The 12,035-nt window shown below is 44.2% G+C and overlaps 1 protein-coding gene across 1 annotated transcript in view; it reads left to right on the top strand.

Moving 5' to 3' along the window:
• Window positions 1–7,821, top strand: part of dffb (DNA fragmentation factor, beta polypeptide (caspase-activated DNase)) — a 14,031-nt gene extending 6,210 nt beyond the window's left edge. Inside the window, exons 5-7 of the mRNA XM_055165638.1 lie at window positions 1,577–1,750; window positions 3,112–3,212; window positions 3,443–7,821. Of these exons, the coding sequence (XP_055021613.1) occupies window positions 1,577–1,750; window positions 3,112–3,212; window positions 3,443–4,064 (897 nt within the window). The 3' untranslated portion in view covers window positions 4,065–7,821. The remainder of the gene's footprint in view (window positions 1–1,576; window positions 1,751–3,111; window positions 3,213–3,442) is intronic.
• Window positions 7,822–12,035: the final 4,214 nt, after the last annotated feature.

Raw genomic sequence — 12,035 nt, 5'->3', positions numbered from 1 at the left:
CATCTGTGCCCACACTCACCCGCCTGTGCCCACACTCACCCGCCTGTGCCCCACACTCACCCGCCTGTGCCCACACACTCACCCATCTGTGCCCCACACTCACCCGCCTGTGCCCACACTCACACCCCCGCCTGTGCCCACACTCACCCGCCTGTGCCCACACTCACCCGCCCACACTGTGCCCACACTCACCCGCCTGTGCCCACACTCACCCATCTGTGCCCCACACTCACCCGCCTGTGCCCACACTCACCCGCCTGTGCCCACACACTCACCCGCCTGTGCCCACACTCACCCGCTGTGCCACACTCACCCATCTGTGCCCCCACACTCACCCATCTGTGCCCACACTCACCCATCTGTGCCCCCACACTCACCCATCTGTGCCCCCACACTCACCCGCCTGTGCCCACACACTCACCCATCTGTGCCCCCACACTCACCCGCCTGTGCCCACACTCACTCACCCGCCTGTGCCCACACTCACCCATCTGTGCCCACACTCACCCGCCTGTGCCCCACACTCACCGCCTGTGCCACACTCACCCGCCTGTGCCCACACTCACCCGCCTGTGCCCACACTCACCCATCTGTGCCCACACTCACCCGCCTGTGCCCACACTCACCCGCCTGTGCCCACACTCACCCGCCTGTGCCCCACACTCACCCGCCGCCTGTGCCCACACTCACCCATCTGTGCCCACACTCACCCGCCTGTGCCCACACTCACTCACCTCATCTGTGCCCACACTCACCCGCCTGTGCGCCCACACTCACCCGCCTGTGCGCCCACACTCACCCGCCTGTGCCCACACTCACCCGCCTGTGCGCCCACACTCACTCGTCTGTGCCCACACTCACCCGCCTGTAGTTCTCATTACTAAATAAATCCATTGTTCATTTATTCATTATTTTTGTCAACGTCTGTGAGATGTTTCTCAGGTGTTTCTCAGGTGTTTCTCAGGTGTTTCTCAGGTGTTTCTCAGGTGTTCCTCAGGTGTTTCTCAGGTGTTTCTCAGGTGTTTCTCAGGTGTTTCTCAGGTGTTTCTCAGGTGTTTCTCAGGTGTTTCTCAGGTGTTCCTCAGATGTTTCTCAGGTGTTTCTCAGATGTTTCTCAGGTGTTTCTCAGGTGTTCCTCAGATGTTCCTCAGGTGTTTCTCAGGTGTTTCTCAGATGTTTCTCAGGTGTTCCTCAGGTGTTCCTCAGGTGTTTCTCAGGTGTTTCTCAGGTGTTCCTCAGATGTTTCTCAGATGTTTCTCAGATGTTTCTCAGGTGTTTCTCAGGTGTTCCTCAGATGTTTCTCAGGTGTTTCTCAGGTGTTCCTCAGATGTTTCTCAGATGTTTCTCAGGTGTTTCTCAGATGTTTCTCAGGTGTTCCTCAGGTGTTTCTCAGATGTTTCTCAGATGTTTCTCAGGTGTTTCTCAGATGTTTCTCAGATGTTTCTCAGGTGTTTCTCAGATGTTTCTCAGGTGTTTCTCAGGTGTTTCTCAGATGTTTCTCAGATGTTTCTCAGGTGTTTCTCAGGTGTTCCTCAGGTGTTTCTCAGATGTTTGTCCTGTGGTGTCTCTGGTGCAGGTGAGCGAAGCCTCCAGGTCCATCGAGAAGACAAAGACCAGATCAGAGTTTGAGAAAACTCTTCAGACTCTGAGCCAGAAGCTGAAGGACGATCAGTACAACGGAGCGTACTTCGACCGCACCGAGGAGGAGAAGAACCGACTGTGCACCAGAGAGGGATGGTTCACCTGTCAGGTACCACGCTACAGCCCCTGTCACACACGCTTCACCTGTCTTGAGTGTGTGACTAATGTGGCTCATTGTTTCCTTTAAGTTTTGTTCTTTCTTCTCTTGATCGTTGTGGATAAATTGTTCATGAAGAATGTTTATTCTTTGTGGAGTTTGTTGGTTGAAGATTTGGCTTCATGAAGACATTTACACACATTTACACACATTTACACACATTTACACACATTTACACACATTTACACACATTTTGACACAGAAAACCACTAACAGGATGTACCACAAATCTAAAGTGGGGCACTTCCTGCTGTTGTGAAAAAGGTTTATGACACAAACATATGAGCTCATAAACCTCATAAATCACATAAATAGAGTTTATAATTAGTCAGTGATCAGATAAAGGATAATTAAACACAAATACACCATGTTTAACGACAGAGCTACAGTCAGTGACTCAGATCGTGCCCGTCTCTCATGAACTGGCACCACGCTCACTGTGCCAGGGCCACTTCACTCATGTCACCACAAGAGGGCGCCACACAACAAAAAACATGAGCCCAACTAAGAGGAATCACAAGAGGAATCAAACACCAGGTCACTTCCTTTACAGAAGCACAGGCCTGTGTCTCCTTCCTCTGTTCTGTTCTGTTCTGTTCTTCTCGAGCTGTTTTCAGGTGCTGGTGTCGGTTCCTGCACCAGTTTCACTGGGAAACAAAGTTTTCACCCGTGAACGACCCAAGTTCAAACCATTTGCGTGAACCCATGACGCGTCATCGACAGAGGGAGTGGATTTACCACCAAATAAAAACAAGGTCAAACGAAAACCGTAACAATCATGGATCACATCATCAACACCAGCGAGAGTTTGTACTTTTTGTACATGTCATTATTTATGTGCTGAGCTCTGACACAACATGGATCTGCTGTGGAGACGACGACAGCGACGCCCAATCCAAAGATGGAATCTTATCAGGAGAACAAGGACACATGTGAGACCAACAGGACAGAAGAGTTTCTGTAAACTTAAAACTTTTAATTTCATACGTGATAGTTTCAGTTGTTCTTTGTTTGTTTATTTTCCGTGTGTGACCTGGATGAACGCGCTGACGTCTTCTGTGTCGTCACGGTTCATTTAGAAAAAAACAAGTTTTACTTGGTCCCATTGAGAACCAACTTTTCCATTCCTGAAGGCTCTGATTTCCGGCGTGAACGTGTGAGTCGGTTTAAGATTAGGTGCAGGACCCGGCACCAGCACGATTCTCTGTCGGCCTGAAAACACCTTCTGTGTCTCTGTTCTGTTCTGTGTTTTGTTCAGGGCTCGTGTCTCCTCCTCACTGTGTTCTGTTCTGTTCTGTTCTGTTTTGTTCCAGGGTTCTTTCGACGAGGCCTTGTGTCGTTCTCTTCACTCCATAAACCCGTACAGCAGCAGAGAGAGCAGAGTTCTCTTCAGCACCTGGAACCTGGACCACAGGTCGAGCTCACACTGCTCATGTTTGCATGTTTCTCTTGTTCTCTCCTGTTCTCTTGTTCTCTCATGTTCTCTCATGTTCTCTCCTGTTCTCTCCTGTTCTCTGTTCTCTCCTGTTCTCTGTTCTCTCATGTTCTCTTGTTCTCTCATGTTCTCTCTGTTCTCTGTTCTCCCGTACATTTTATAATTATCATTTAAAGCTGCTCTGACATAAATCCTCTGTGGCTTCACAGGATTGAGAAGAAGCGCAGTGTCGTCCCGGCGTTGATCCGGTGCCACGAGAATCGCCCGAGCTCGTCCGTCAACGCCGACTATTTCTACCAGCTCCTCTTCACCCGCCACAACCTCAAACTGGTGCACGTCGCCTGCCACAAGAAGGGCGCCCACAACCTGGACTGCGACCCCAGGAAGATCTACGGAGCGGGCGCGCAGACGGGAACGCCGAAGGGAACGCCGAAGGGAACGCCGAAGGGAACGCCGAAGGGAACGCCGAAGGGAACGCCGAAGGGAACGCCGAAGGGGAACGCCGAAGGGAACGCCGAAGCAGGGAGGGGCCAAGGAACCGGGAAAAGGGAGGGGCAAAGAACTAGAGAGTGGGAGGGGCAAAAAAACAGAAAAAGGGAGGAGCAAGGAGCCGGGAAAAGGGCGAGGGAAGAGGAGGCGACTGCAGTGATGAAGCACGGATCTACAGTAAAAAAAAACTGGATAAGCCCCTCCCCCTCTGCCCCGACTCCAGACCGACGAGTGACAATTCATTTTTGGGGAATTCAAACTGTCCGTGTTCTGACAGGACATCGACAACTTTCACATTTTTCTTTCTTTCTTTCTTTCTTGAACAGGGACAGTGCATTTTAATGAACATCTACGTCACTGAAGTGTAAATGTGACAGATTATAACAAAAATGTTCATGTCCCTCGGCAGGAAACACCACAAATTTAACAGAAAAACAACAAGCGACAAGTGACATTTCTAAACTAAAAGTGTCCACAGGTGTGTTTTTCCTTTAGCCCGTCTCCAGTGGGATGTGAAAGTGTCCAGTGTTGGAGTTTCTCTTACTGAAAATGGGAGAATGTGCCAGGATTGAGAGCGTCTGACTGAGACACGTCGTCCGTGTGGAGCTCAGTTCTCGTCCCACTGACGGTGTTTTACTTTAAAGGGACAGTTTGGAATTTTGTGAGACGTGTGGAGACACTTTTTAAAATAATCCATCCAGTTCTTGTATCTGCGGAGGTCGCCGGTGTTAGACTAGTGCAGGGGTCTCAGACTCGCGGCCCGGGGGCCAACTGCGGCCCTCGGAAGGATTTTTTGCGGCCCTCCACTTAATTCCAAAGAATAATGTCAGTGCGGTAGATGTACGCACAATCTCACCCCCCACCGCGGGCCACACTGACAGATGAAGCCTCAGTCGGTGCCCGTGCAGATTCACAGCAACAGATTATTAAAGGTTGAATAGAGGATTTTTTAAGGGAAGAGAAATACAGTGACAGTCCTTGTGCGCGTTCAGAATCACTGTTGAAGTTTCCTGTCTAGAAGTAATTCAGCGACCGACGTGTCAGTTTTTAGACCCTTCGTCTGCTTCGGTCGCGCCATCGCTGGACGAGATCTCCAAGAATCACCTCAGTTTGTCTTTGCTCCTTTTCCACTTCTCTTCTTCTTTCAGCGACCTCAAAAACGGACTTTCTTTTGCGGCGAACCGGTCGTGGATTCTCGTCCGCCGTCGCGACAAACTTTGTGCGAAATGCGAGGAAGCGACAGTTCGAAAAAGCCTCTAAGAACCACTGCGTAAACCACGTAATCCCCGCGCTGCGACGAGTCAGTTATACTAGGGAGTTTGATTGACAACCTAACAGCCAATAGAAAATGAGGGAGCCTCGTTTTCTATTGGCTGACGTTTATCTGGCCTCAACACGTCCACAGTTGATAGATTTTCATTCTTTTTTTTTTGGTCGTCATAATTACAAAGCTGCTGCGTCTCTGTAATGGTATTTTAATCTTTCACTGACAGTTTGAAACAAAAAAAAATCCTTCATACAACCTTTAACGCAGTTTACATCCCAAAACTCAACTTACAGCAGTTGTGAAGCAACGAGTCTAAGTGGATCTGTTAATACGAGTACACGTGCACATACGGCGTTTTTTTTCGTGCAACCGCTATTTATCGAATATCAATGCGGCCCAGCCTCACTCAGACTTTATCTAATGTGGCCCCCAGGTCATTTGAGTTTGAGACCCCTGTCTTATCCACTCCACAAAACACCCGAAGAAAATCTGTTCTTACACCAGACTGTTTATGTGAACGTCTGTGTCCACAGAATAATGTTTGAAGTAAAACCAACCTTGTATCTCATGAATCGTCACATATTAAGGGACTATTTTCTCAGCAGCAGCGGAGTTTTCCTCTGCTCTAGTTTGTTGTGATGATGTGAATTAGTGACGGGCATTCGGTGAAATTTTCTTAATCGATCGTCGGAAGAATTAACGATCGATTATCGATTAATCATTAACGTTTTTATATTAAAATGATCATCATTATTATTACTATCTGCACTAATCTGCATAAATAAACTCAACTTTACGACATATAAACATAACGACTCTAGATCCACATCAGCTGTTTGACATTATAATGTGTTTAATTCAGTTTTGTTCAAATCTCACAGAAACAAAACTTAAAACCACATCACTAATTTACATAAACTAAGTGAAGATAAAACTCCAGCTCTTGTGTCGCTGATGTGGTTCAACTTGTGTTGGATTAAAAGACATGACTCAGGTGAATACAGGTCAGTGTGACCAGATTTGTGTTTGTCAAAACCAGGACAGCGTACGGGGGGAGGGGGGCGGGGCCTCGTCATCCACATTGAGCGACTCTCACCTGGAAAAACTTTTTCCCACTGGACACAGAAACATATGTGCTGCTTTATCCACTGTGCACATGGACTCACACTTGTCCCAACGCAACGGAAAGTGTGGAATTTCTTCTACAAATCCTGGTTAAATCCACATTTGTGCTTCGGTTCGTTACAGACTGACCCACTGTTTGTGTGTCGCTCCTTCTGATGCAGAGACACATGTACACACCTGTTTGGTCACGACACACAAACATACATTCAGTTTGTCCATTAAAATGAACATAATCAATAAAATTCTTAATGATCAATTATCGATTAATCATGCCCATCCCTAAATTGTGAACGTGGTCGTATCTGGAACAGACTTCTTCATGTGCTGCTGAGTCTATCAGGAGGAAGTCGCTGCTGCTCAGACATAAATCCTTCAAATGCAACGTTGGTTTTACTTCTAAAATGATTCTATGGACACAGACGTTGACATAAACAGTCTGGTGTAATAATAGATTGTTTCAGGTGTTTTGTGGAGTGGGTCAGACTGTTTTCAGTGGCAGGAAAATTATGACCATTGAACCAGTGACGTCTGCAAATACAAGGACTGGATGGATTATTTTAAAAAGTGTCTCCACACGTCTCCAACACTGTGGACCACGAGGAAATGAGGTTCTGTGTCCAAAACTCTGAACTGTCCCTTTAATAAAATCCTGTAATGTAGGGCCAGACAAAACTTAATCAATCAATCAATCAACAATTTTATTAATCCCAAAGGGCAATTCAGTTCATACATCTCTGGTCAGGCACAATCTAGAAAAAAAACTCAGCATCAGAGACACAGGAACAAATTCACTTTCCATTTAAAATCCTTACGGCAGAAGGAATAAAAGATTTGGAGTAGTGGTTAGTCTTTTGCTGTGGGGAGACGTAGCGCCTCCCAGAGGCATTTTCATGAACTGTGAGTGCAGGACATGGTTAGACTCAGTTTGGCTTTAGTCTTTTGTAACACCTGATGTCTCCACACAGACGCCAAATCCTCCGTCTGAACACTGCTGATTTTGCTGCAAACTTTTACAATCTGGTTCAGACTCTTCTTGTCCTTCACAGATCATCCATAAAACCAACAGAGAAAAGAAAAGATCAGCAAACCTTCGATAAAAGAAGGATAAAAATGATTTAAAATGTTGGACGACACATTAAAAGAGCTGAGCTTCTGCATCAAGTGAACCCACCGCTGTCCTCGTTTGATGATGTTTTTATCAAACCTTAGAGAATCAAACACAGTTATATGTAAAACGTCCATTTAAAATCATCAACAAAATGATTAAAATGAAGCAGGTTGTACTTGTGTAAAACAGTGCAGTGGTGAAATGAGAGCAGTTTCTTATCCAGTATTTTTACAACTTTTTAAAAAACTGATTCAACAATTGCTAAGAAATTACTCTTCATGTCATGAGAACCGAGCTCTAAAATGTGGCTACGAGATCTTGTTCACATTTTACATCTAGAGAGAAAACGATAAACTTCAGTCATTTAAGAAAGTGTTGCAGCCTCTTATTGATTTTTTAGAGTCTGTATCTACGTGAGTAACATTTCCAAATGCACAGATATCTGTACCTCCACTGGCTGTTTTTATGTTTGTTCTCAGGTTTGTGAGATTTATTTTTATTTCAACTTTTATTTACCAAAAAGTATTGACGCTGTTGATCCTGTACAGTTTGACTTGTGCTGTTTTTGGCTCAATAAAAATGTTCTGACTAAAAACTGATTCAACGGGTTTGAGTTTTGTTCCAGCAGCGAGTGACCGTGTGATTCTGCAATCAGATTACATGTACCAGAGTAATCAGAGTACAAATGATGAGTAACTGTATTCAGTTACAGTTACTGTTTCAGTGAGTGGTAATTGGATTACAGTTACTTTGTTGAAATAAATGGATTACACAGAGGGATTTTACTGTTTTCACATTTTGGGCTAAATCCCTTTTCTTTTCTTTTTTTCTCGGTTATTCCACTCACCAGAAACTAAATCACACTAAATCTTAAACCAGGTCTAAACCAGGACTAAACCAGGTCTAAACCAGGACTAAACCAGGACTAAACCAGGTCTAAAACCAGGACTAAACCAGGACTAAACCAGGTCTAAACCAGGACTAAACCAGGACTAAACCAGGACTAAACCAGGTCTAAACCAGGACTGAACCAGGACTAAACCAGGACTAAACCAGGACTAAACCAGGACTAAACCAGGTCTAAACCAGGACTGAACCAGGACTAAACAAGGACTAAAACCAAGTTGAAACCAGGACTAAACCAGGACTGAACCAGGACTAAACCAGGACTAAACCAGGACTAAACCAGGACTAAACCAGGACTAAACCAGGACTAAACCAGGACTAAACCAGGACTAAAACCAAGTTGAAACCAGGTCTAAACCAGGACTAAACCAGGATTGAACCAGGACTAAACCAGGACTAAACAAGGACTAAAACCAAGTTGAAACCAGGTCTAAACCAGGACTAAACCAGGATTGAACCAGGACTAAACCAGGACTAAACAAGGACTAAAACCAAGTTGAAACCAGGACTAAACCAGGATTAAACCAGGACTAAACCAGGATTTAACAGGACTAAATCCTGCTGTGTGGACGTGTTTCTTCTTCTTCTATCAATAATATTTTTTATTTGGTTCAGTAAAGTTTGGACTTTTTATTTTCTTTAATCAGACAAAACTTCTTATGTGAAGATTTCCTCGTCTTTGTTTCTCTACAACAAATCAAGTAATCCAAAGTAATCAGATTACATTACTCACTTTAAGTAATTTAATGGATTCTGTTACAAACTACATTCTTGGTGTGTGTAATCTGTAATCTGTAGGGGATTACATTTTAAAAGTAAACTTCCCAACACTGTCAATCATCTACATGAGACACAGTCATGGAGTAAAAACATTTGTATTGAAGTTAAAATGAACAGTTTTTGTGCGGCGCGGTAACCCTTAATGTGTTTCTTAAATGTCAACGTCTGGTCTAACGTCGGTCCCAAAGGTTGGATTTTGTGGGATTCTTTTCTATTTTCACAACATAAATGTCAGAATAATTTTATTATCCCATATTTGCTAAATACTTGTGTGATATTCTAGGCCTATGAGTTAACCATTTATGTAACTACAATTCTTTGATTTATAATGTACCAATCACTTGTATGAAAATGAATAACCTCTGTGTGTTTGACAACTGTGTGCAGTGTCCTGTCGCTCTAGTGAACCTCCAGATGATTCCTCACATGAAGCCAACTCCCACTGTCACACATGAAGAGTTATGATGGTGTCTGACCTAAGGCACCTCCTGATTGTTAATCATGTTTTATGTGTTTGTACTATGCTTAGCTGCATCAGTTTCTTATTATGTCTTTGCTGGTTTCCCCTTCCCCTTGAGAATTATCATTCTGTAACTAGGGCCTCCTAATGAAATAAAAAGAGGAGAACAGCCTTGAGTCATCAGAACGTGTGGAGACTGTTGGTCTGATGCCCACTCTCTGCCCGTTCTCCTCATGAGTAAAACTGAATTAATCTCTTGTCTTTCTTCTTGTTTTAAATGTCTAGATAAACCTAACATTTACTTGGTCTTTCGTGAGCCGGTGCCCAACACACCTGAGGACTCCAGCGGACGTTAAGAATCCAGAAAGACCGTGGCCACGGCCCTCTGCTACGAGGTGACATACCCTTTCCGGGCTGGTTATCTTCTCGCCGGTTGGAGTCTGACGGTTGACGGGAACCGAGGGAGACAAGGCAACAGACTGTGAGTAGGACTTTTGTTAAAAAGCGAGTGACTGGGGGTCATTGCGCGTAGAGAAACCCTATAAATCCTAGGCTCTAATAGGTGAAAGGACGGCAGAGTCCAACTACTAGATGTAATTTGACAGGCTAGTGAGTAAAAGTCCGTTAATACAGGACGGCGGAGTCCTCCCGGGTTAAATTCCGTAGATAATGAGAAGGATGCCGGAGTCCTCCCAGGGTTAAATTCCGTTGGCGCCGAGAAAATAAGAAAATCAATAAAAATTTAAAAACCGAAAATAATAAAAACTGAGTGTGAATGGTTGTGTGACTGGAAGATAATAACCACTAGGTTGTTGTCCTCATACCAATCGATTGAGAAAGGAAATAGTGAGTCTTTGTGGATGTACAGACAAGATTTCTCCACCTTGACGGGTTGAAGTGAGAAATACCACAAAGATAATTTAATCACTATCTCAATCAAGAAAAGTTAAACCAGTTCTTAGAGACCTCCCCAGGAGTGATAGGACTGGTCCAAATTCTTTAATATGGGTAACAAACATTCTACAGGGAGACCTAGAGATAGGCTAAAGTGTAAAGATTATAAAGTTCTTGAAAATAATGACAAGAGTAACGTTAAATATTTGGATAAATGGATAACGAAATACAATTTTGAGGGGCGACTTAATGTGTCAGACCTTGAGGCACTGCGCGCACAGATTAAAGAAAGAACCAAAAATAATGAAAGGAAGATGCGCAAAAATGGCATTAGAGAGTTGGAGAATTGGTTAGAGGCAGCCAGACTGAGAGAGACGTCTGAAAAGAAAGCAGGAAAATAAAGAAATTCTATCGAAAGCCGACACAATGCTTTTCCAAAACAAAGAAGATTATGAGACAGTTGTTGCTAGTAGACGCCCACTGCAACCACAACAACTCCCACATGATATGGCTACACCAGTGAAGGACAGTCCTGCTGCAAGCGCTGCATTCCCTCCTCCGCCTTATGCTACGGGGGGGCCCGACACTTCAGTCACAATATACCCTGACCTAGAACCGTTTCAATCTACGCAGGCAGGGGTCTCCACTCGCAGCGCGGCGACCGCACGATATCAGTGGTCCAAAACAATGGGGGGAGGATTAGAGGAACACTTTCCCACAGCACCTGAGCCAGAGGCCTCCACATCGCAAGGCCAGACAGAGGTCACTAAGACTGACCTCTTCCCTATGATAGCTGTGGCAAACCCTCGAGCAGGGGACGAAAACCAAAGTGAGATTATATTTGTATACAGAACTTGGACAGCTGAGGATGTAAAGGCCGTAGAGGCATTACTCCTTACAAAGACGATGTAAATCAGTTCTGTGTTGAAATGGAGGCTCTCTGAGACTCGTATAAATTAAATGGTCATGAGACGCAGCAGGTCTGGATGGCTGCGCTGGGCTCCAATTGGGGCCATGTCAGAGGTGACTGGGATCCCTCAGGAACTGACTTAAAAAAAAAAAAAAAAGTTTAAATCCTTGTGGCTCCTAAAGTGTCTTTGTCAGACTGATTGGTCCAAACTCTCCGTGATCGTTACAGACGTCAGACGGGCGGAAGGAGCTCGACCTTTTCACAATAGCCGGAAGTGTCGCTCTGTAGGTTTGCGGAACTTCCAGTTAATGTTTTTTCTGTGGAAGATAATTAGTTCTATCAGATTTTGAATCTTAAATACCTCTGAATTTCTCACTTTGGATTTTTTTTAACTCTGAAAAAAGACGACTGAATTATTTTTATTTTAAATATTGGTGCTGAAATAAGTGAACTTTTTCAATATGTTTCAAATTCAAAATAAAAAAATTCACCTTTTAAATTTCAAACCCTCAAATTCAACTCAAAATTCAGAGTGTAAAATTCGCTGTGAAAAATTTGACAACGAAGATTCAAGTTGCCGAGGAAGTAATCGATCAGTGGGCGGGGTTTGAGGTTTGAATGAGGTGAATTCTGACCAATCAGATCGCTCCACTGCAACATTTTCTGTTTGTTACTAAATTGGATCGGATCACTTTGGATCGATGCTTCTGCTTCGGCATCTTGGATCTTTGCTGCGAATTTTTTTCTCTGCGAATTTTACACTCTGAATTTTGACTGTTGAATTTGAACTTGAAAATATTTACACACTTTGAATTTCAGCAAATAAAAATAATTCAAACATGTTTTTTCAGAGTTAAAAAATT

This window comes from Boleophthalmus pectinirostris, unplaced genomic scaffold, assembly GCF_026225935.1.
Source record: "Boleophthalmus pectinirostris isolate CB_2022bp ecotype Guang Dong unplaced genomic scaffold, ASM2622593v1 HiC_scaffold_8, whole genome shotgun sequence".
NCBI classification, from domain to species: Eukaryota; Metazoa; Chordata; class Actinopteri; order Gobiiformes; family Gobiidae; genus Boleophthalmus; species Boleophthalmus pectinirostris.
Note: the sequence above shows the minus strand (reverse complement) of the source record. Positions and strands in the feature narration are given on the sequence as shown.